Source organism: Diadema antillarum, unplaced genomic scaffold, assembly GCF_040938485.1.
Source record: "Diadema antillarum isolate AM-2024a unplaced genomic scaffold, OU_Dant_1.0 seq00000550_RagTag, whole genome shotgun sequence".
NCBI lineage: Eukaryota > Metazoa > Echinodermata > Echinoidea > Diadematoida > Diadematidae > Diadema > Diadema antillarum.
This window is the reverse complement of record NW_027271495.1, coordinates 2,507,189-2,530,138: the sequence shown is the minus strand read 5'-3', so window position 1 is coordinate 2,530,138 and position 22,950 is coordinate 2,507,189. Positions and strand designations below refer to the sequence as shown.

The window sequence follows — 22,950 nt, the reverse complement described above, 5'->3', positions numbered from 1 at the left end:
CACAATGTGCTTTTACCACTGAAGTACGCAATTGCTGCCACGCCTTAGCGATGGCGGCAGTATGTTTGCACTTGTTGACTTTCAGTGTGTATTACAATATCACAAGCTCTACCTTCAGATGAAAAACAACAACAAATTATCTGACAACTTGGTCCTTGAGGGCTGAAAATTCAGCATTTTCACAAGATTTTGCATTGCTGCCAAAGTAAAATGAAACATGACCTTTGGTGAAATGAAATAAGTATTGATTTTTTTTTTTCCAAGTGAGGTAATAATGTTATTTTCAAATATTGAATCCAAAGTATTTATCTGTAGGTCATTGGAATCTGTGTCAAACTGTCACCTGAAAAAGCCTTCTGCGAGTTCCCGATTTCTATTGTTGGGAAGGTTATCATCCTTGCTGTAGCGAAGCTAGGGGAATTTGTATCTTTTTTCTTTTACTTCCAATAAATGTAATATCTTGTGGGGTTCTCTGCACATTCGATCCTGCTTGGAAATTGGAAAGAGTTGAATGCAGTTGTCTGATTGTATCATCATCTCCAAGTTCAGTTTCCCCCTTTTTTTTTCTAAAACTGTAGGATGATATTTTAAGAAATATCTATGATGTGCAGAGTTTCTTTGGGAATTTGTACTTGTTTGTTGTTTCGATGTTTTGAATAAACATCAAATCAGATGAAGACTAATTAGTCTCTTTGAGATCAAGGCCATTGCAATTATAAGGTCTGTCAGTAAAGCCTCATAATCAATCTGTTGTCTTGAAACTAAATCCCAATTCACTTTATCTTCATTTTTATTTTCATAGATTACTTTTGGCTTGTTTGAATCGAAGTACTAAGAAAAAATTTCAATTTGTTCTCCATCTGCCATCATGCTGTTTGTCAATTCATCCATCCATCCATCCATTCATCCATCCTTCATTCCCTCTATCCACCCATCCTCCCTTCTGTCTTTCACCCACAGGCACGCATCCCCAGACGGAGCACAAGTTAAAAGAAAGGACATTCTCCACCATGCAGTGGTGTGACAAGTGTGGCAAGTTCATGTTTGGCCTCGTGCAGCAAGGTCTAGAATGTTCACGTGAGTTCCCTTGGAAATAGTATCTTACAGCTACATTATGCTTTTTCCCTGTCCCTTTAGGTTTTTGAATGCAGAAGCGAGTCCTATGATTGTAGATTTTGTTCTTTATAGACTCTTAACAACCATTAAAGAGTTTAACAAAATGTGAGTCATGAGTCTGTTCTTAAAAAAAGAAGTTCTGCTGCTGTCACATGTTGTGCAGATTAAAGTAACTAATGGACGGTCGCTAGTAATAGATGTCAGATTTAGGCCAGTGCTTCAAGGCACTGCAAGAATATGATGGGGAGTGATGGTGTAGTGGTAATGTAGTGGCATTCACACTGCCCCCAGGTGGCCTACCATTGTGTGCATGCTTGCCTAGAATATCAAAAGTACAAAAATGCTATAGAAACATGCTATAGAAATCTCAGTACCTGCCGACAGTGTGTTTGTCAAATGGGCAAATATTTTGTGCATTATTTGGAGATTGTTCTCCAATTCCTGCGTTGTGACACCAGGGCCCCATTGCTAGAAACTTTGTGTTTAAACACAACTTGCAACTGATTGTCACTGGCCAATCAAAATCATTGTTGCATGCATGTCTTCTTAATAAGGCAGACCCTGAGCCAATCAGACTGGTTGTCTCAAAATTAGCAATTATTTGTAATTGATTGCAACTTTCTTGCAACGGGGCCCAGATCAATTGTAAATTTCATAAAATGTATCCTTGTAGAGGAAAGAGGAAACTTCAAGCCCTTTATTGAAGTAGAATGGAATCCTGTACCAAATCCTACAGTTATGACTCGGAAGGAAATGTGTAAGACAATTATATGTGAATTCTTTAAAAAGCAACCATCACAACTGCTAAATACAATGTATGGTAAAAGTTTAGATTAGTAGACCATGTGTGTTACAAAAACAAGTTAGGGTCTTTGCTCTTTTGCACATGTGCCAGCTATTTCAGGATTCAAGAGAAAACTCCTGGAAATACTCTACTTTTATGGGTGTCTTGTGTACACAGCTTCTCTTGTACTGGTCTTAAAGCTCAGTTGTAGGCTACAGTTACCTTTGCCAGTGCTCATTTGGAAAGTACTGCAATGATGAAGACTTGTTCCCATTGGAATATAACGTTACTCTCACTTTTTGCTGACATTGTGGTTATGAGAAAAGAAAAAAAGAAGAAGAAATAATGATGTGAATGCTGTGAAGACACATTGCCCTTGACACCTCAAAATTCTGGATTCATGTCAATCCTTCATGCATTGTCTCAATGCCATTTCATCTGCTCTGACTGAAACTCCTATCCCACATGTCCACATGCCAACACTCTGGCATACAATGGTGAATGGATAGTTGCAGAGACACTAGCTGCCAAGTGTGGTTTTCAATGGATATTGAATTAGCCTTCCTCTCGTCAGGTAGACCAAGTGAAATGGCTGTAGAGCCGTATTCTTTCACACTCTTTAATTTCCTGCGTCAAACGTGTAAAGCATAACACCACACGGAGATCATGCCATACTCCAGTAGAACTCTGCCTCTGAAACAGCAAGGAAGGGGAAAGAGCTTGTACGATGTCATGGACCCCTAGTATGGTTGCATATCCCTTTTATAAATGATTATGGCATATAGATGCAACTTTGGTTTGATGTGAATGTGTGACTGTTTACAATGAATGGGCCGGTGTACAGTGAAATAATGACTTATCGTCGTCGCAGGTGCAAGTGTAAGTACAACTGAAGTTTGCTATATGCATGTATAAATTGATATTAGGTTTAAGTAAGCAGAACATAGGGAATGGCCAGTAGCAAGTGGATATGATAGTGCATTTACACGTAAAGTGTTTTTAATCTGCATTCAAAATTATCCTTTTGCTAATTGTCCATCTTGATAACACTGAAGATGTGTAACACTCATCAGAATATTGAAGTGTATGATACCAGTATAAGGCGACATTCCTGGCAACTTCAAGAGTAATGTTACAGAACAATGAGTAAATGTGTTTAATAGTTACCGGTATGTTGATCTACATGTGAATTTCTTAAAAATCCAAGCCATTGATTTGCTTTTGCAGATCATCAGGCAAGTACAGCTGCATGTAGTGTGACATGATATGTGATAGACCTGCTGGGTATTTGGATATGGTTTAAAGCGAATGAGCACTAAAATAAATACCATGTTCATCCCTCTATACTGAATATTGTTGCTGGACATATCCCATGTTCCACTAGGAAGGAAACCAACTTGTTTTTTTCACAGTGCATCAGGGGTAATGTAGACATGAGAGAAAATCTTGAAGGTGATGTCATTATTGTACGCACATACTTGTACAATGCCCTCTGCTATTGCTAAGAGAAGAACATTTTGTAAACATAACTTCGTATTTGACAACCAATCTATTTTTTATGAGGAGTCTTTACTGTGGCTTTTTTTTTTAAATTCAGTCAAATCTGATTAAGTTTATGCATTTGCTTTGTAGTTGACTATTGACATATTAGTGGCGTAGATTCAAGCAAACAGAATACTGTAAAGCAAAATATATAATTATATATATTTTTTTAATTGTGTCCTGGTAATGCATCACAGGATATTGATTTAAATCTATTGCCACACCACAAATTGTTTTTCATTATGATTGAAGAAAAAACTGGGAAACTTCATGTTTTATTACAAGTTCATGTAGTGTTGAAAGTTGAGATTGTGGCTTCTTTGTATCTGTATGCAAACCATAAAATCAACTTGTACAGCTGTAACGGTTATTTTGAAAGAACCTCTGTATGTTTACTTGAAGAGTCTTGTAAATCATATGTCCTTTGAATGGCTTCCATTTAGTTTCTTTAATGTCATTGTGTGTATTAAAGCGAATTTTATGTCTCAGAATGTGGAATTTAAGTTCTGTACACGTGCCATTGGCATGTACCATAAGCGATACCTTTTCACGATAAATCTTTACTATGTTTTATTGTACATTTCCTGGAGATTTTGGACGGTGCATTCAATGTTTTATTCCCCCATTAAAAATGATGTGGCTTGTAAGGCTCACAAGATGTCATCGACTTACGAGCAAACCTATAAAGAAGCAGATGAATCTAATATACTGAAGGAACACAGTGCATACAATGTACATACAAAGCAAATATTTGATGCCCCTGGAATTTTATTGCCCCATGCCACTGTTGTAGTGCAAACCCTTGACTTATGCTACTTACAATGTAAATGTTTTGAAACAAAGTGTTGATGATAGAAAGCTGGTGACACTTCCTGACTCATGGAGTTGTTTACAATTGTACAGTGACTCAACGTTCCAGTCATTAATACCACAAAAGTCTTTCTCACTCTCCGGTGTAAATACCCAGGGTCCTAGTCGGTGATGGTTTTACATATTGGTTCCACTTTTGGTCATGAATCCATATCTAAGGCTATGGCTTGCAATGTGACCAAAATGTAATGTTCATCAGTACTGTACATTTGTATTAATGATTTGCACCTGCAACCCCTACATGTTTGACTTGTGTGGTATACCTATTTGATATAATTTTTGCACTGTACTTATTTCCTCTACACAGTTGGTAATTTTACTTTGTATGTTTTTCATCTGGAATACATGTACTTATTGATCATGTGGGATTTGTTATCATAGGAATATGACTGATTGAAAGAAAAAATGTGGGATGTTATTGAGCAAAACAGATATTTCCAAGTGGATATGATGGAAAGAAAAATTTGGAGCATTACTTGAATTTAAAGATCATCCCTCTTGCTATTTACTCAATCTCATATTCGCATGATCATGTATTTCTTCAACATAGTGGTGTGAGATATAACTTGTGTTTTGAATTAGTGTGCCATTTCATAAAAGTGCCAACATTCCAAATCCTGATTTGGGCACAATGATCAATGTGCCCTATGTGTTTTAAAGTGGTCTTACTGTGATTCTCCCTTTGCTTTTTTCCTTTGCCAGATTGCGGGAGTATATTTCATCGGACATGTGCGGCGACGGGGCTGCCGCGTTGCGATCCGTCTGGCATGAGGACCAGGCGAGACAGTGCTATACGTGGTGAGTAACAGGTCACGTCTCTGCTGGTCTGCAAACCAGAAGGGATTGGGGGTGGGGGGGGGGGGGGGGGGGGGTGGGTAGGGATGTTGCCACAACAGACTGTGGGGGAGTGCTGTCAAGCCCTGCTTGAATTGTGGCCAGAGATTCCCTGTAAACTCACCGGTGATTAAAGAACATGACTGATGATTAAAGGAGCAGGGCATTGTTCATGCAATTTTCTGAGCTGTTTCTGCCCCTTGAGGACATTAATCAGTCAGAGTAAATTTTACATGATTGCATTTTCTTTGCTCTGTCATGCAGTAATAACTTTGTTGTTGATTTGCAATGTTTACACTAAGGCGAAGTTTAGAACGAGATCAAAGTTTAAAAGCACTGTTCAAGTGGTCTATACCATCAAAATGTCTTCTTTTGAATACACTTTAGGCAGCATGACGTACATGATGCACAGACGCCACACGATGTCTTAATATACTAATGATGCACAGGATAGAGTGTGTTAGTGAAGGTGCGGCGCGCTCGAGAGTATTGACAATGGTGCGACATGCACGAGGCGCAGCCGAGTGCATGTTTGCAACCGTTGTCAATACTCGAGAGTGAGCCGCACCTTCACTGACGCCACGAAATAATCCTGTGCATCATTTGTTTTATAAAATGGGTCGAAAACTAACAGCATTATTCACGTACCTTTGTGGGTCAATACCAGTCAGCTACATGTAGCACTCGCTCAAAAGTCAAGATGTCCGAAGATGTTCGTCCCAAACATTTACGCACGTCGCACTCGGAAATCCCGCACATAAGTACTGTACGTACGTATAAGAGTATACGTACGCCACGTACTGTTATGCACAAGAAAGGCCGCCGGCTGTTGTGGCAGCCCGCGGCCCGAACTAGAAGTTGTTTACAGGATTGACAGCGCTTATAGTAGCGCGTGACGCACTTGTAACAACTGATTGAGTGCGCACTGCTAGTGTAAAACATTGTGACGTACGTCAGGCCAGGGAGGTGGAAGAGAGACTCTTCTTAGTGCATACCTGAAGAAAATAATGCACGCACACGTGACTCATTTCAGCGCTTCCAATTGGCTACATTCTTGAACCCATTTTATAATTATGGATATTACATTCAGACTGGTTGTGCTGTCCCCCTTGGCACTGACATACAATACATGTAACTGACAGAGTGTACAATTTGTTACGTATGTATACATTTTTACCCATCTCCCCCCCCCCCCCCCCCCCCCCAAAAAAAAAGGCATACTGTAGGAAAACGTAAGTTTTTGCTCATAATCGTACTGTAAAGCAAGATATTTTTGCAGTATGAAATTTTCACAAATTGGAGCCGACAGCCTATTTCACTGCATGAAATTTTCGCAAATTGCCTGTGGCATTCAATGCATATGGTGTATACCGGTGGCAGATCCAGAGGGGGGTCACCCCCTCTTTGTATTTCTTAAAACAAAAGAAATAAAAAGAAAAAAAATGGGGGGGGGGGGGGGGGTGTGGCGTGTGCGCTCCCCTTTAATTTTGTAAAGGCGACTCCCCTTTTCAATACAGAATTCCTGGATCCACCCCTGTATACAAGAACTTTCGCGAGCATTTTAATTTCGCAAATCTTGGCTCTTGCGAAAGTTGCAAACTTAAATTGCATGCGAACATTCCTCATTTTACAATACTCATCAGTGTCTTTTTAACGTGCCAGCTGATGTGAGAAATTTCGATCCGCTATCGTGTATCTCTGGAAATGATATTGTTGATAGATTTTGTGTGTCATTAGCTTTTTGAGTCAAGTACAAACTGTTGTAGGTGGCAGTGACTCTTGCACAGGAAATGTGGAAGAATGGTATTCTGATCAGATGTACATTGTATGTGTATCTGTGTACCGGTATATGGCAACCATTAACAGCAAGGCCAGCATAAGAATCAGATATGCAGTGAAGACTCAAGGTTTTCCTACTTCATAATGATGTATGCATATTAAATCATATCAAACTGCAGTGGGACCACGTGCACTCTGTGTAGTGTGAAAGACAAAGGAATGGCAAGTCATCGCAGTGTTTAAGCAGTCTGTGATGTTTGTGTGTTCTTGGACTCTGTGAAATGACGAGAGTGCGGCGTAAAAACGAACAAGAGAAAACGTTTCCTAATGATACGTCAGTGCAGCTTGCGCACCTGTTCCTCATCAGACACTAGGGTAATTGGCTCCCAATTGCTGTTCTGCCAATGTGGGACGTACTGAGGGCTGATGTAATGTTGTATTATGGTCCTCAAGTGTGAACTATGATTGGACCAAAGTTGCATTGATGCTGTATAGCGATATTTTACACTGCTATGCATCCGTTGGTCAGATGCCAACAGATTTCATATCATGTCTTGATTTCAAAGTTGATAGAGATATTAAGCATGCTCCGTGTGTTTAAAGCTGTGTCAAGCTAAAGCTCCCTTCCTCAGAAAATTTACCAGTGTAATATCCGTACAATGTACAGGTCTGTATGATATGAGTTTGGCATACAGCATGCAGTGTCAGGTGCTTTGGGCATTGTTGGATGACATTGTGTGAAAATATGTATCCCTCCAAGTCAGTGGATGACAAACATGTGCTTCACACTTTGCAGGTGTTTAGAGTGTCCTTGTGATTGGTTTCAAAACATTATTTGTCATCTCTATGCTCTTCTAATAACATTACGAGTCAGAACTAAGATACACTGTATGACCTCCAGGCTTCACTTTAATACATTATAGGACATGTTACAATCTTTTACCTAAGTTGCAGATTCATGTTGTCACAGAGAAATTCATTATTTAGCATTTTCAGACAATAGTGTATAACTGAAATGTTTCTTGAATTCATTTCCCGGCTCTCTAATTTGAAATATTTGATTACCTCATACACAAGTACAGTGTTTTGTGCAATGTTTGTTTGTTTACAATGTGTACATTCCAAGCAAATGGAAGCAGAAGCTACTGGCAAGGTTTTAAAAACACTAGTCACTTAAACCTCCTCCAAAGGATCTAGGTATGAGCAGAGCACACAATGGACAAAGGTTGTTATGTTATGTTAAACTACATGTACCTATGGAATGGACTTAATGTGTAGGATTTTCATTTCCTGGAAGATATCTCTTGAAAGACATGTTTTTTCCTCTACCTAAATTTCTGTGTGAAAAAAAACCCACCAGAATTAAAACAAATTTATATGATACCTTTACTCAGTTCCTGTATGGTTGGAGCAACAACTATTATTAATTTGTAAGTATATTTATGTCTGCAAGCTGTGGTTTATTTTAGAGATGTGTGACGCAGTGCTGTCCTTCATACCTTGAAAGGAATCCCCATGACACATTATAAGTTTTGCACAAAAATAATATAGGTTAGAGGAAAGAACAAACATAACATACACAGAAAAAGAAAACATAAAGTTTGCAGATGCTGCACTAGCACACTGCAATGCACATTGTATGCAGTGTATGTATGACAGTATATGAAATATATAGTACAAACAGATCAGTACAAACAGCTCAGTTACATTTTTATGCATTTCCTGTCTTTAAGATAATATTGAGTATATGCTTAAGCACCGAAAGACTTTTAAATGAGGAAATGTCCAGTATCGAATATTAATGGTGTTTGCATTCTTGTTTCGGGTATATACAACGTGTACATGTAATCTTGTCTAGGACATGCCCATCTTGTATTAAACTGGGGGGGGGGGGGGGGGGGGATCATATCGTCACGGTGCCTTCTGTTTGGAAAAAAATAGGAAAGTGTGTCTCATATATGTCTACCATGAATCTCACCAGAAACAATGAAAGATGAGTGAAAGGCAGAAGAAAAGATTTTTTACTTTTATGTGGTGCTGGTAGTGATTTTAGTAATAGAATGATTGTTGAAATTCACCGCAATGTGACTTTGAACTGGTCAGAACATGACCAAAGTATTGAAATTCAAGGAATATTATTCCTTGATAGTACCAAGGTGTTATCCTTTGATTAAATAAGACTTTTCTTGTCAATGTGTAAATAAACTATTCCAATTACATGTAGATATTTGCACCACGATGTGCCCCAGCGTGCTGTCATACCCTTTGTTATGGCACATAGCAGCATCTCGTGTTCGTAAGAAATACATGCTCGACCAAATTTTAGCAGCCGGTGATATCAATAATGATTCCAATACCAATTCAGCCATGTTATGGATTTTTTTTTTAACTGTAATTTTTTTTTTTGAAATGTGTAATAACAATTTTAAACGGTAATGCAGAACGAGATGATTTCAATCCACGAATTTGTCCCATGATTAGTTACTGTGGACTGACAATTGATAGTGTGGTGATGCTATCATGCACATCATGTACACATTTCTCTCTCTCAACTCATTTGGAAACTGAGAAGACAGCTCTGTCTCCCTTCAAACCATATTTCAGGTTGGTTTGAGTGACGTTTGTCAAAGATAGGCATAATTGATTTCCTGCCGTCTCTGTCGATTGCTCCCACTCTCTTCACATGAATTCTGAAGCTACATGTACTTTTGTAGCATCTCGGAAAGCACACTCCTACATGTATGTGTAATGCCCGGCTACTGTATGTCTGTAGTCTCTGCCAGTGTCGAAGCATATTCTTGTCAAAATGTGGAAAAGTTTCTACCTCAGCAATATAATAATGTTGTAGTAGACCCTTTAACCCGTTGAAGATGGACTGATTTTGCTACAACACGCATTTCCAATATATACCTGCCCGAGTATACTCGGGACTCGTCCTCAATGGGTTACATTAGCAGTATGATCCTTCGAATGAATATTACCCATCCACATATAGGTGGTCTTCTTAGAATAATGATTTTGACTAAAGGGATGACTGGACACTAAAGATAGTGATATTAGAATCTTCAAGGAAATGAGATACACATGTACAGTCTGATATTGAATCTTTTAAGGAAGTACAGTGCTGTATCCCTTATGTGTGAAACTGATTCATCAAATTGCTGCTTAATGTGCCGTCATCACTCACTTGATAAAAAAGGCTGCAGCATTTAACAGTGATATATCAATTGTGGAATCACAGGAAGAAAATTGTTATTCATAAAGAGAATTCCACATTTTTTTTTTTCTAGTATCAAATTTTAAAAAGAGCACTTAACTCATTTCCTTCAGAAGGCAGGGGGAATTACTGTAAAACCCAAAAATTTCACGTGCATGAAACTTTTGTGTATGTCATGAGAAGCCAAGATTCGTGAAAGTAAAATGCATGCAAAAGTTCTATTCAACACAGTGCATTAAATGCCAGTGACAATCCTCCCTATCGCATATAGCTCTCCGAATCTGAAAGTGTGTGGCACTTTAATTTTTTTTAATTCTTAATTCTTTGGATATAAACTTCCGGTCATGAATGTGCGATGTGTGAATGTATGCTTTTATGCACATTGAACGCCGAAGTACTACTCGTATTCATAGATCGTATCAAATTCTGTCTTATAATCTCGCGAATAATAGAGGTTTGCGATCATCGCCCAGACCCAAGCCCAGCAGCCTAGCCGCACCGGACGTGGACCTGATTGCGAAGCGGCCACTTCTTGGCAGCGTACGGGGAGTTACACTCAGCCCTTTGTTTACCGGTCGTAGGAACATTTCTTTCACTAAGAAAGTCCTTTAATTGCGATAGAAACATTTTTCCGAAATTGGTCATCAGGTCGATCCATGTTTGCTTGTGCATGACGAGTTCTGTGCATTTTGATTGTACGATCAAAGATCCTATGCTGACTACGTAGGTTCTTTGGTATGGTACAATCTTCCAGAACGGCAAAGCCGAAAGTATACGTCCCAGAAGCGATTGGTCAGATATCGGTTTCGCGAGGTGATATTGCTTGATATCGCCTATTATATGCGATAGGGAGAATTCGCGAGAGTTGCATGCCAGAAAAAAGGCTGTCGGCTCCAATTCATGTCTGTACATTAAGTTACCTGCACTATTTGTCAGTGTTGAAGGAATGTGATTAAGCTGAACTCTTCATAGAAAATTAAATTTTGTGGAATGCCTTGTTGATTTTCGTGATATTGTTCCATTACAGTGACATCATGAGTGGCTGTAGCCTTCATACTGGCCATGATGGTACATGGATTTGTAATATCAAAACGTAAAAATTCTGAACTTTTGAATAGATCATCAGATTTACCTCATTATGTATTCTACTTTTTCTGCACCCACTGAATTCATGTAGCCTATTAGATAGTTTGTGGTATATTATAGAATGGGTAGCGAGAATCCTGCGATCTCATTGGTCGAGAGCTATGTGTTTATTTATACTGGCGGCACGCTGAGTCACAGTGGTAAACATGTTATCGCGCACTTGTAGCAAGAGTACGCGCACTTGTAACAAAGGTTCGCGCATTAAGCAAGCGTTCGCGCACTCAGTACGAGAGGCCTATTGGCTAAAACAACCATGCATCAGGTTTTACTGATGCATGGTTCTGGAGAGAGACCGTGCGTCCAGTAAAAACTGATGCATGGTTTTCGGGCTCTCGTCTATGGCGAGCCAAAAGGAAATGCATCCAGTAATTTGTCATCGGGTAACACGATAGAAAAATGGGTTGTTGGCAAGAAAATTACTCATTCTATAAAACAGATGACGCACATGTCTTTTCGTGCGTCAGTCGGAATATAGTGTGCATGCGGTAATTATGGAATTTAGCCTAAACCCACGAGGCGAAGCCTCGTGGGTTAAGCATTCCATAGTTACCTTATGCACACAATTCAGACTGACGCACTCAGACCTGTGCGTCATTTGTATATTGTAAATTCACCCCGAAGGAATGTTAAAAGGAAAATTGAGAGAATGCCTACTTGTATCTTCACTGCCCAAGTGTTTTAACGTACTTAAAAGTTCACTCTTGCTACTGTAATGCCAAATGTCATCTTCGTAGAAATTTGATGGTAACTTCACTAGTGTGCAGGAGAGCTGTCTGTAACACATTTCATGTTTGTCCTCCTGCAGTTGTTTGAAAAAAAAAAACAATTCAGTATGAGTCTGAGTCTGACCTACTTTAGCTACCCTGTCTCACAGTTGTGTGAATTCTATTCAAAATGGTCTGCCAGGATATTGACTCGTCCATTGTCCTCTTTTTCCCATTCAACTAGCCAATAGCTTGAAAGATAGCTTCCATAGCGAAGCCTGATGTGTGCTATAATAGGTTTCCATGGCGACCAAGAGATCTGGTCGGTAGTCTATTGTTGCACGTCTGTGCTTTGATAGTGCTTTGTTATCGTGAAAGAGAGAGACTTCAAGGATATACCAAGGTTCACTCATTACTACTGTACATGTGGGTGTAGTACTTTCTGATATACGCAATTGCGCTGATGTGTGATAATTTCCTACACAAAGAAAAATATCTTCTATTAAATTAGCAGTTGAGAAATTGACCCATTATGCTTGCAGTTTTGACATTGTTGAAAAACTTATTTTTTTTTCTCTCTCTCTTTTCTTGCTGGGATGGTGCAGGATGTCCAACAATATATATAAACTTTAAAGAATAAAAGCTTTTAAGCACATCTTAAATTAATTCACTTCTTGAATCAATTGTTTGACCGTAAAGGAGAAGTCCAGGCAATTTTTCATAATCTCACATATCATGTAGTGCGTTGTACATAAATCAACAGCTCCATGTTTAGATTTGTGGAATTAATTGTGGTCCTTAAGCAGAGAAACAAATGCTAGGAAAACCCAAAACATAATTACACTGAACAAGGTAGCAGTTTCACTGTAAGAATGTATGAGTAGGAGGCTCACATATTTCAGAAATGTAGCAGTGCAATTTCATTACAATACCGATTGCTTAACAAGGTTACCTGCGTGGAATTTTTGCTTGCTTTCTTCTTTTGTTCTGCTTCCTTGAGCCCCCACTCATGCATTCTTATGGTGAGGCTGCCATGTCATCATTCTTGTTCATTGTGATTTGTTATAAATTTTGAAACATTCTTATTCCTTATCCCAATCACTATTAATTCTCAAACTCTGTACCCAGTATAACCAATTTATTGTGGTTGTTCAAATATAAAAGTCTGAAGACCAGCCAGAGTTCTCCCTTAATACCATGCCAAACTTTTGGAAGCAGTTGGAACCATTACCGGTTATCATGTACTACATTGGTTTGTTTTGTGTTTGTTTTATATTGCAGCCAATGTGTTCAGCCAAAGTCTACAAGACCAGTTTGATCCATCTCAGTCCCCTTCCCCACTGGTCGTCATCAAGTGTGTTGAGGCCATCGAGAGCAAAGGTGAGTAGCCATGTCTGTATGTATGCATGAGTGTGTGTGCAAACGTTTGTTCGCGTGTGATGAGCAGGGGTCAGAAAGAGCTCATAATCTATAGTCAGTAAATGACAATAGAAATGATTTATAATTACTTTGATGATGTCAGTTCCATGACATTTGCCCATGCGACAGTTGCTCCCATGAAATATCTGCACGCTATTAAAGCCATACATAATTTCTGACCACAAACATAACCTAAACCCTGATCCTAATTCTCACATCAAACTAAACCTACATTGTAAAACCCTATCACAGCCCTAACCCTAACCCTAAGTCCTTGGAGAGCATTAAGACCGGAGCAATTATCGCAGGAGCAAATGTTGTGTCACCTTTCAGTCACATAACTGCCAAGGAAGTAATGAATATTTGTACGAAAACAAACACGGGACCAACAGCTTTAACCCGTTGAGGACGGCTGATTTTGCTACATCACGCATTTCCCACAGACACCTACTGAGTTTACTTGAGACTAGTCTTCAGTGGGTTAAGTTCCCTGTGTAGGACTATTTAAAAGCAATGAAGATTAAGTTCCTTGGTTTGGGGTGTACATGTACATGTATTGCTGCTGGCTGAACCTTTTCAGTCTCTCTTTTTTTGTGTGTGCGTCTTTGTAGGTGTTTTTTTTTTTTTTTGTGCGTGTGTGTAGGGTGGAGTGGTGGTATTTACCGGTAGACATTAATGTAGTCAGTAGTATTAGTTGCCAGACAACATGAGTTCGGGATTTCCCATCTGTCTTTGCAACACTTGCAGATGTTCAGCTTTTCACATTGCGAGACCTTGACACGATAAGGATTTCTTGATCAAGTTTCATCCTATCATCTGTGGTTGTATTTGCTCAGAGTGTGGTTAAGCCGTGACAGAACACAATTCCATTCTGACATTGATATGATTCCTTGGATGAGAGTTTATGGGTAAACGGTGAACATCTCAAAGTTTCGATTGATAGGCAGTGGAGACATCCCCACCATTGCTCAACTTGTCAGAAAATGAGAGAAGTGTTGGCTATAATGATACTGTACAGTGATGAAGTACAGTGTGATAAGATACAGTGCTATATGAAAATGGAAAGAACAGATTTAATGGTGCTGTATGTCTAACTCAGGAAAGTTTGTGCCAAACACTGCATGATTAATATGCTTTGTTTATGTCATCTGCACCTTTGAATGTTCTGGTACTACTTGTATATTCAAGTCCTGTGAATCATCATCATCATCATCATCATCATCATCATCATCATCATCATTATTATCATCATCATCATCGTCATCATCATTTTCTCTGTCAATAATGTCTAAAGTAGGCACAAATGAATCAGCTCTACCAGTGATGAAGTTTCCCAGAATACTTTTATCTATTTACATTTTTTGTATTTATTTATTTTTTAAGTACAATGTTGTAGTCATTACAGAGATAGATCACACCAGACATTGCAGCCATAATTGTTAACTTGTGTGTGGGTAATTCCGTGAAGTTGGGGCACAAAGTGTGACATTTTAGCATAACTAAATACTAATTATGCTATACATATATTGTTTTGAGGCTTTACATTTGAATTGAGACCATACATTTTCCTGGAAATTCTAGCCATTCAGACTCAATTTTGATGAAGTTATTAAAATGATATGTAACCGTGTCCTGTAGCATCGTGACGTGTCCATGTAGCATCATGATAGTTAAAATCTGGTCCTAAAAGACAAATTAATGCAATTAGCTTGACCAAAATTTGATATACAGTTTGTAATATGCATAATTACTAGATTAGTCAGATAGCTAAATATCTTAACTCCCCTTTCCACAGTTTTACTTTTACAAGAAAATTACACAATGTGTCACTATGCTACGCGGTGTCCACCAAATGTCACAAAAAAGGACACCGCATAGCATCGTGACACATTTTGCAATTTTCTTTAAAATTAAAACTGTGTACTGGAAATTTGAGATATTTAGATATCTCATTCATATCTTGTAAATATGCATATTGCATCAAATTTTGGTGAAGCTAATTGCCATATTTTGTCTCTTAGGACCAAAGTTTAATATATCACGATGCTACATGGACACGTCATGATGCTACAGGACACTGTTACATATTGTTTAATAACTTCATCAAAATTGAGTCTGAATGGCACAAAATTTCCAGGAAAATGTGTGGCCTCAATGCAAATGTAAAGCTTACAAACAATAAATGTATAGCATAATTAATATTGAGTTATGCTGAAATGTATTTTTTTTAATATCACGATGCTACATGGACACTGCCCCAATTTCATGGAATTACCCATGTGCACTTGTTTTCTCCTTAGGGATGGCAGAGGCAGTTGGGATTTGAATAGGGGAGGAGGCATTGCATATAAGTCACCTGATGCACAACATGTCATGTGATCATGTGATTGATCAAGTACTCTTTATTTATTTATAGACACAACAATACCTTCTCAAAGCTTCAATAGTGAGAGTTGTATGTTTCTCTCTTTTTTTATTGCACAACCATATCAAAACATGTTGATAATTGAAGCCATTTCTTCTTTTTTTTTTGGTCAGTTCTGTAGTTGTACAGGTTGATTTGCATCATAGATGATACCTTTCAGTGCACTGTACTTTTCATCTAGTGTAGCTACAGTTATGGTATGAGTAGCTACAGCCTATAGTGAAAGATGAACTCCATGGACTTGACAAATTAATAGTATGACACAAAATTATAACTGAAGGTCGTTGATATGTTTAACTGATACTGCATGTTTTTAAACTATGCTGTACACTGGCTATACAATTTTTTGGGAAGGCATGGACTGTAAATGTATTTCATTTTCAGTAGTTTGAAGCAGAGCCTATGATGAAAATTTGTCAGGACTTCAAATGAATTTATAAGTTACCGGTTTATAGTATATGGGCTTTTGATGTGATTTGCTGAAGGGTATGATCTATAGAAGTAAGATATGGTATTTGCTTATTTTTCTTACTTTCATATGATAAGTAATTTCTGGGAAAGTTTAGTGACAGACAAGCTACTTGTAGTGCTGAAACAACACATGCTCTAGTTGGGTCTTCCAGTGCTCATTCTATGATGAGATGATGTGTGCAGGGATAGCATGGAAAGTTATTCAGGGCGACAAAAACAAGGCCTGATTCATTCATTTTTTTTTTTTTCAGCAGAATCTTCCATGGTGGACTTGTTGGATGAAAAAGTTGTGGATGAGAGCGTGGGTGAATTACCCCTCTCTAGAAAAACAGGATGAGAGTTATTATGTGTGCTTCCTGCTCCAGTTTCTTGAGTCTCCCCCTCCTCTCATCTGACATTTGGATGGATTTTTTTTGGTGTTTTTTTCCAGTGAGAAACAAGAACCCATCGTAGGATAGAACAATATGTGAAATTTTGTGTCAAAATAAGTAAAAAAACAAACAATGAATATTGACTCGTTGAGGACAGGCTTATTTTGCTACAACACAGATTTCCCATAGACACTTGCCCGAGTATACTCAGAATTCGTCCTCAACTGGTTAAGGAAAAAGCCCTTTTGTAAGGGTGTCATCTTCCCCCTGATTTTTGTGGCTGTTCTTATATAAGCCAAATCATGGGCATGCTCTACCAGTTTATGTTTAAAATGGGCATTGTTTTAAAAAGACTTATCGCACACACAGACACATACATTTTGTGTACCGGTGTACACACATGGTAAAAACCATGATACAAACAAACTACTGCTTATCCCCGTGATAATAACCAGTATGATTATGTTGATATCAAGTTGATTGCTGACCCTTGTAGATGGTGAATGTAACAGTTGTTTAAAAAAAAAAGAAAAAAGAAAGAAAATTATCACCACTTTATCTTTTGTCTTCACTTGAATATAGTGAAGGGTTGATCTTCTTATTGCATTAGATTCATGAATTATATTGTAATGTACAGTGTACCTGCATGTATGATTATCATTGTAAGTCTTATTCCACTTCAGTAGCAGTAAAGTAGATCAAGGTTATTTCCCCTGGATTCCAGTTCGGTTTGGTATCTTAATTGAAGTCTCACAGTCTTCAAGGTTCAGACTAACAATGAATGTACGATGTAGTTTATCAACTCTGCTCCTGCATGATGAAAGCATTTGATAGGACACTATTAAAGGGCTTAACCATGTGATGTCAGTTAGTACTTGTGCATTGTAATCACGTTTTTACTTTTTATGTGATTATTATGTACAAGTGTAATAGCAAAAATTAAAATGATAAAAATGAAAGACTATCATCGTAATTAATGTGATAGTCTTTTTTTAATTGTAATTTTTGCTGTTGCTATTATCACAGTCACTATTTATACTGTTGGTGTTATAGTATACAAATAATGACTGCTATGAGGGGCACAGTTAAAATTATGGGCCCGAGGTGATGTGAAAACCGTACCATGCCCGAAGCGAAGCTGAGGGCATGGTTAAGGTTTTCACATCACCGAGGGCCTACATAATTTTAACTGTACCCCGAATATCAAGCAGTCATTATTTGTTTTATATACCGAAAATATAGATTCCGAAACATAGATACCCAAAATATAGATTCTAGTCTCTTTTACAGCACTTGTAAGTTGTAATCAATGCTGATCGACAGCGCGGCGGTCGTTCGTATCATTGGTGTGTACATGAGTGATCATCTATGTGTACACAGTGTATGTACGTACGGGGTTGCGAGTTCCGACTGTCTCCAAACCAGTCCGCTAGTCTCTTTTACAGCACGCTGATCGAATGCGCGGCGGTCGTATCATTGGTGCGTACATATGAGCGATCTATGTGTACGGGGTCGCGACTGTTTTTAAAACCTATTTACTAACTGTGCCCGGGCCCCGGTCACAGTAACTCAAAAATAGGGCACAGCTATTTTCATGACTCCCCTTTAAACCAATCAGATGAGAGGATTCTAGAAATGAGGTATATAATAGTATTTATTAGTGTCATTGTCATCATTGTCAAAGATTTGGTTAGTATCACTGTTCACATCTGGCTTTTTATTCGTGTATTGCAGGTGTAGGAGAGCGAGGTCTCTATCGAGTGTCGTCGTCGACGTCGGCAGTCAACGACATCAAGCGTAGTTTCAACGAGAATCCAGAAGCGGTCGATCTCTCCCGGTACAATGACGTGCACTGCATAACTGGCGTTTTGAAGAGATATCTAAGAGAACTCCCAAATCCAGTCATTCCTATAGAGATGTATGACAACTTCCTCGCAGCTCACAGTAAGCATTGCAGTGCACATTGTCCCCGCTTTGTTACAGTGTGGTATGACATGAGAGCTTTAAGATGTACAATTCTCCTGGGGAATTTAAAAAGCTTGTCCAAACTTCCCCTGCCTAGCAAGAACTAGAGAATGAGGGGGGGGGAGCAGATTTACATCAAAAAATTCTGAAAAGCATCTGAGCTAACAAAGGTACAATGCACCAGCATTACATGTACAAGATATTCAGATCACTTGAAAGAAGCATCCATTCATTTTAGTACATTATTATTTCCTTGAGTGCATTCAAGTCATTTTTGTGCTTCTTATGAATACATTTTCAAAATATTTTGAAAACACTAAAAAACTGAAAAACAATTGCAAACAATACTTGAAAAATAATTAAAACACATTTCAAAATATTTTGAAAATAATTAGAAATATTTTTAAATTGTATACCAAAAAGCTCTATCCCCCACAAAAGAAAAGAGAAAAGACAATCAAATCATAAATACAAGTTCTTCAACAGTCTTACTGTTCTGTGATTGAATTATTGTGATAAATAGGGAGCGACAATGAGCACACTCGCATTGCCAATTTGCTGGCCTGTGTGGAGCAGCTGCCGCGGGCCCACCACTCCACCCTATGCTACCTGATGGCCCACTTCAAGCGCATCACAGCCCAGATCCAGGCCTGGCACCTGGCTGCAGTCTTCTGTCACATTCTGCTCAGGCCTCCACAATCTGAACTCATGTGAGTCCAACATCATCCCATCAAGGTCCTCCTCTCTCTAGCTGAGTAGTTTGCTTTGACCCTACTTGCATGCTTGCCCCACTGGGCACTTTATTCTCTTGGGCATGTCAAATGAATGGGCTCTTACCTTTGAAATCTATAGGACTGTTGCTCATATGCCAGTTGTACGTACAGTAGGAGTTTGAACAGGATTGACATCGAATAGCAGGTTAGCCATCCTGCCACCTTGCGCTATTGGCAAGGCACCTGTTACAGACTGAGTGTTCTCTGTCAACATCACAAGTGGTATACTGTATATGCCTTATATTTAGCAGGTCAACTTTTTCTGGAATTGAGGCTTTGTGACAATTTTGTGAGTGGTTTAATTTTGTGATTGGGAATACGGTAATGAACAAGGAAGTATATACACCTGCACGTCGCATTCATGTCAGGATCAGGGTTAGTATTTTTTGATGTTGATAAATTTGCAAGTAGCGTCTGATTTGCAAAATTTGTGAAATTAAAAATCCTGCAAAGTTCATGCCACATGCAGTATATTTAATATATTTAAGACATCAGTCTCATAATCCATCTAACGCTGATAAAGTAGTAGTACGTTTTCTGCATGTGTCTAGATTACCATGATTCTTTCCTTGTATGTTACAGCAATGTAATAAGGAACACCAATGACCACAAGGAGATAGTCAATACCCTGATAGAGCATGGTCACTGGGGCAAAGCTGAAGATGACGTGCCAGGTAGGAGTGATGATCATTGTCCAGGTGCTTCTCTGTACCTCATTTAGACTTTCGCTTTTTGTCCGCTGTCATTTCTTCGTGGTAAACCTGATTACCCCGTGACGTTAGAGACTTGACTATCAATCTTGTTGATGTCAAAAACAAAAGGAGCGCATGCAACCAACCTGGTTTCACAATGACTTCAGAGTACATAGTTTTGTGGAATTTCATTGTTCAACAAGAGTTCAGCCTGTGTGACAGAGGGTTGTGTAAAGTATCATCAGACAATGTGATATAGTGCAGCAATATGTTCCTGGTTGACTCTGTGTACAGTGTATGACACTTTGCATGAAATCTATATGATGCTTCCAGGCCAAAAAAGGACCCCTGAGATAACTGTTAGACTGGACATTTTCATGGTGTAGAAATTTTCATGCATTTCACGCGAGCAGAAGCTAGTGCGGAAATAAAACCACACAAGTATTTTTGCATGCCATATGTTCCAGTAGTTAATGTCCGGATTTTGTGGAATTAAAAACACCCAAAATTAATCTCAATCGGCCAATCGCAAAGCATCACTCACACGAAAATATCCACTTTTACGGTAAAAGAGTAAACCCACAGAAAATATTGCACTGATCAGAAATATTCTGTATGTCTCTTTCCACCCCATGATGTACTTGGTAGCAGTTGAGACTCCTTATCATTACCTATTGTATATCTATGCATGTATTCTATAAGCACCTTCTCTTGTTAGTGGTTTCTTCGCATTACCCAGATGTTTTTATGTGCCTTTCTTATAGAGCGCCCTCCCAGGGAGAGCTCCAGGACAGGTGACTACATCAGCACTGGCAACAATGACTACCCCAAGTCACTCAATGATGCCGACTGGTACTGGGGAAATATCTCAAGGTGGGTTTCCTTGGCCGGTCCCCAATTTTGAAATAATTTCAGATTGCATATGATGTGATAGATTAGTTTACTACATGTATCATAGTCTGTTCAAATGCAATTTGCATTGATTTGCAGTTAGAGTGACATTAGCATGTCAACAGCAGCCAACCATATGTGAGCAGTTTGGCTGTTGCTTCGTCAGCTACTAACAGTCATTGTGAGTAGCTTGTGTTTTTCTGCAGATATGCAATTGATTGTCAGAGTAAAATCACATCTAACTCAATGGCCAACAGTATCTTGAGCAAACTCTCAGTCAAAGGTAGCAAGGCTCTTTGCTGGAATTCAAACCTTATATTAAGGCAATGCAATCAATCGTTACTGTATTGTGTAGTAAACAAAAAGTGGTGAGGGTAATCATTCAGGAAAACATGAAATAATTGCACGGATTGTCGAAAGCATGTTCATGTTTGTACCTGCAGCAGAAAGGAAAAGACACTGCTTTTTGATATAGTGGTGATGCTGTTGGTATGAAAGTGTGAGAATGATTAGGAAAAGGTAATGATGCATCACCAGAACATGTAAATATGTTTTCCTGCAAGTTGCAATGGTATGAGAATGGAAACAGTGATAAAATATGTAACAACCTTATTTTTTTTTCCCCCTTTTTTTCTCAACTGATGGATGGACTCTTCTTCCAGTGCAGACAAGGAGACTTTGTACTGGATATGATTGATTTACCAATAACTTGTTGCAGGGATGATTACATTACACTGAAAGATACACTGTAATGATACACATTACACTGAGAAAAAAAGTGAGCATTATACACTATGACCTGTTGTAGCCAAATGTTGCCCCTCAACTAGCGAGGGCGCTCTTTCTTGTAAGAGTGAACAAGTGTATGTACCCCATGACTGCTGTGGGAATTAGGTGATTCAAATGCACAACACAAGGCAGGCTGAGCAAGCTTGCCCATTGTAGAACAGTGCTAAGTGTACAAAATTAATGTGTGTCCAGTATTTCCAAGGAGGTTCAAGAGATTGAGGTAATGTCATGATATACCAGTAGTCTGTTTCTCTTTGAACCTGTGTTTGATGCTGCTACTCAAAAAGATTTGAAGTACAGGTGTATATGCCAAACTGGATCTGCCGCACATATTTAGGAAGAAAATTGATTCATGTCTCTTTGCATAATGACCAGCTACACTCTGAGGAAGATATGTCTTTATAATGGTAATTACTTTTCACCTTCCCTACTAATGAAAGATACTGTAGGGGTATACATAATAGTAAAGACAAGTGAACTCATGAATAGAAATTTTGCAAAGATTGATGAAATTTCATCCCCCCCCCCCCCAAAAAAAAAAAAAGAAGAAGAAAAGAAATATATATATATATATATATATATATATATATATATATATATATATATATATTTATATATATTTGCCTGGACATGTCCCAAAACTTATCTGACATATTTATTTATAAAGAATTATTCTTTACCATTACAATACAAAAAATGAAAACTTACAACTGTAGGGCACAGTTTCAAACACTTTCACAACATACATCTCTGATTTACACTTTTGCACATGTTTCTGGACAGGATTGACTATGTTTAATCCTCAGGTGATTTTTTATTTTCATTCAATGAAGAAGCAAACAAAATACACCTGTCATTGTGTTAGGAATTCAAAAGGAATTTCAGATTGCTCAGACAGGTGACAGAAACCCATCATCAGGGGCAGAATAATGCACCTGTGGAATTTTATTGTGCATCCATACAAAACTGACAGCTGTTTGAATAATTACAGCCAGATGGAACTCCAGCTCTCGAAAATCCTCGGTATTTCTGACTTCCACATGCTTCTTTCCCTTTCCCCAGGGAGGAGGTGAATGAGAAGTTAAAAGATATGCCAGATGGTACCTTCCTCGTGAGAGACAGTAAGCAGGAGCCAGGAAACTACACTCTAACTCTCAGGTGA

At 38.5% G+C, this 22,950-nt stretch overlaps 1 protein-coding gene across 1 annotated transcript in view; it reads left to right on the top strand.

The window, feature by feature from the left end:
• The window catches only part of LOC139734895 (uncharacterized), a 59,756-nt gene extending 36,806 nt beyond the window's left edge, over window positions 1–22,950 (top strand). Inside the window, exons 7-14 of the mRNA XM_071645675.1 lie at window positions 961–1,077; window positions 5,015–5,110; window positions 13,274–13,372; window positions 18,413–18,622; window positions 19,167–19,353; window positions 19,999–20,090; window positions 20,873–20,981; window positions 22,851–22,950. Coding sequence (XP_071501776.1) covers window positions 961–1,077; window positions 5,015–5,110; window positions 13,274–13,372; window positions 18,413–18,622; window positions 19,167–19,353; window positions 19,999–20,090; window positions 20,873–20,981; window positions 22,851–22,950 — 1,010 coding nt within the window. The remainder of the gene's footprint in view (window positions 1–960; window positions 1,078–5,014; window positions 5,111–13,273; window positions 13,373–18,412; window positions 18,623–19,166; window positions 19,354–19,998; window positions 20,091–20,872; window positions 20,982–22,850) is intronic.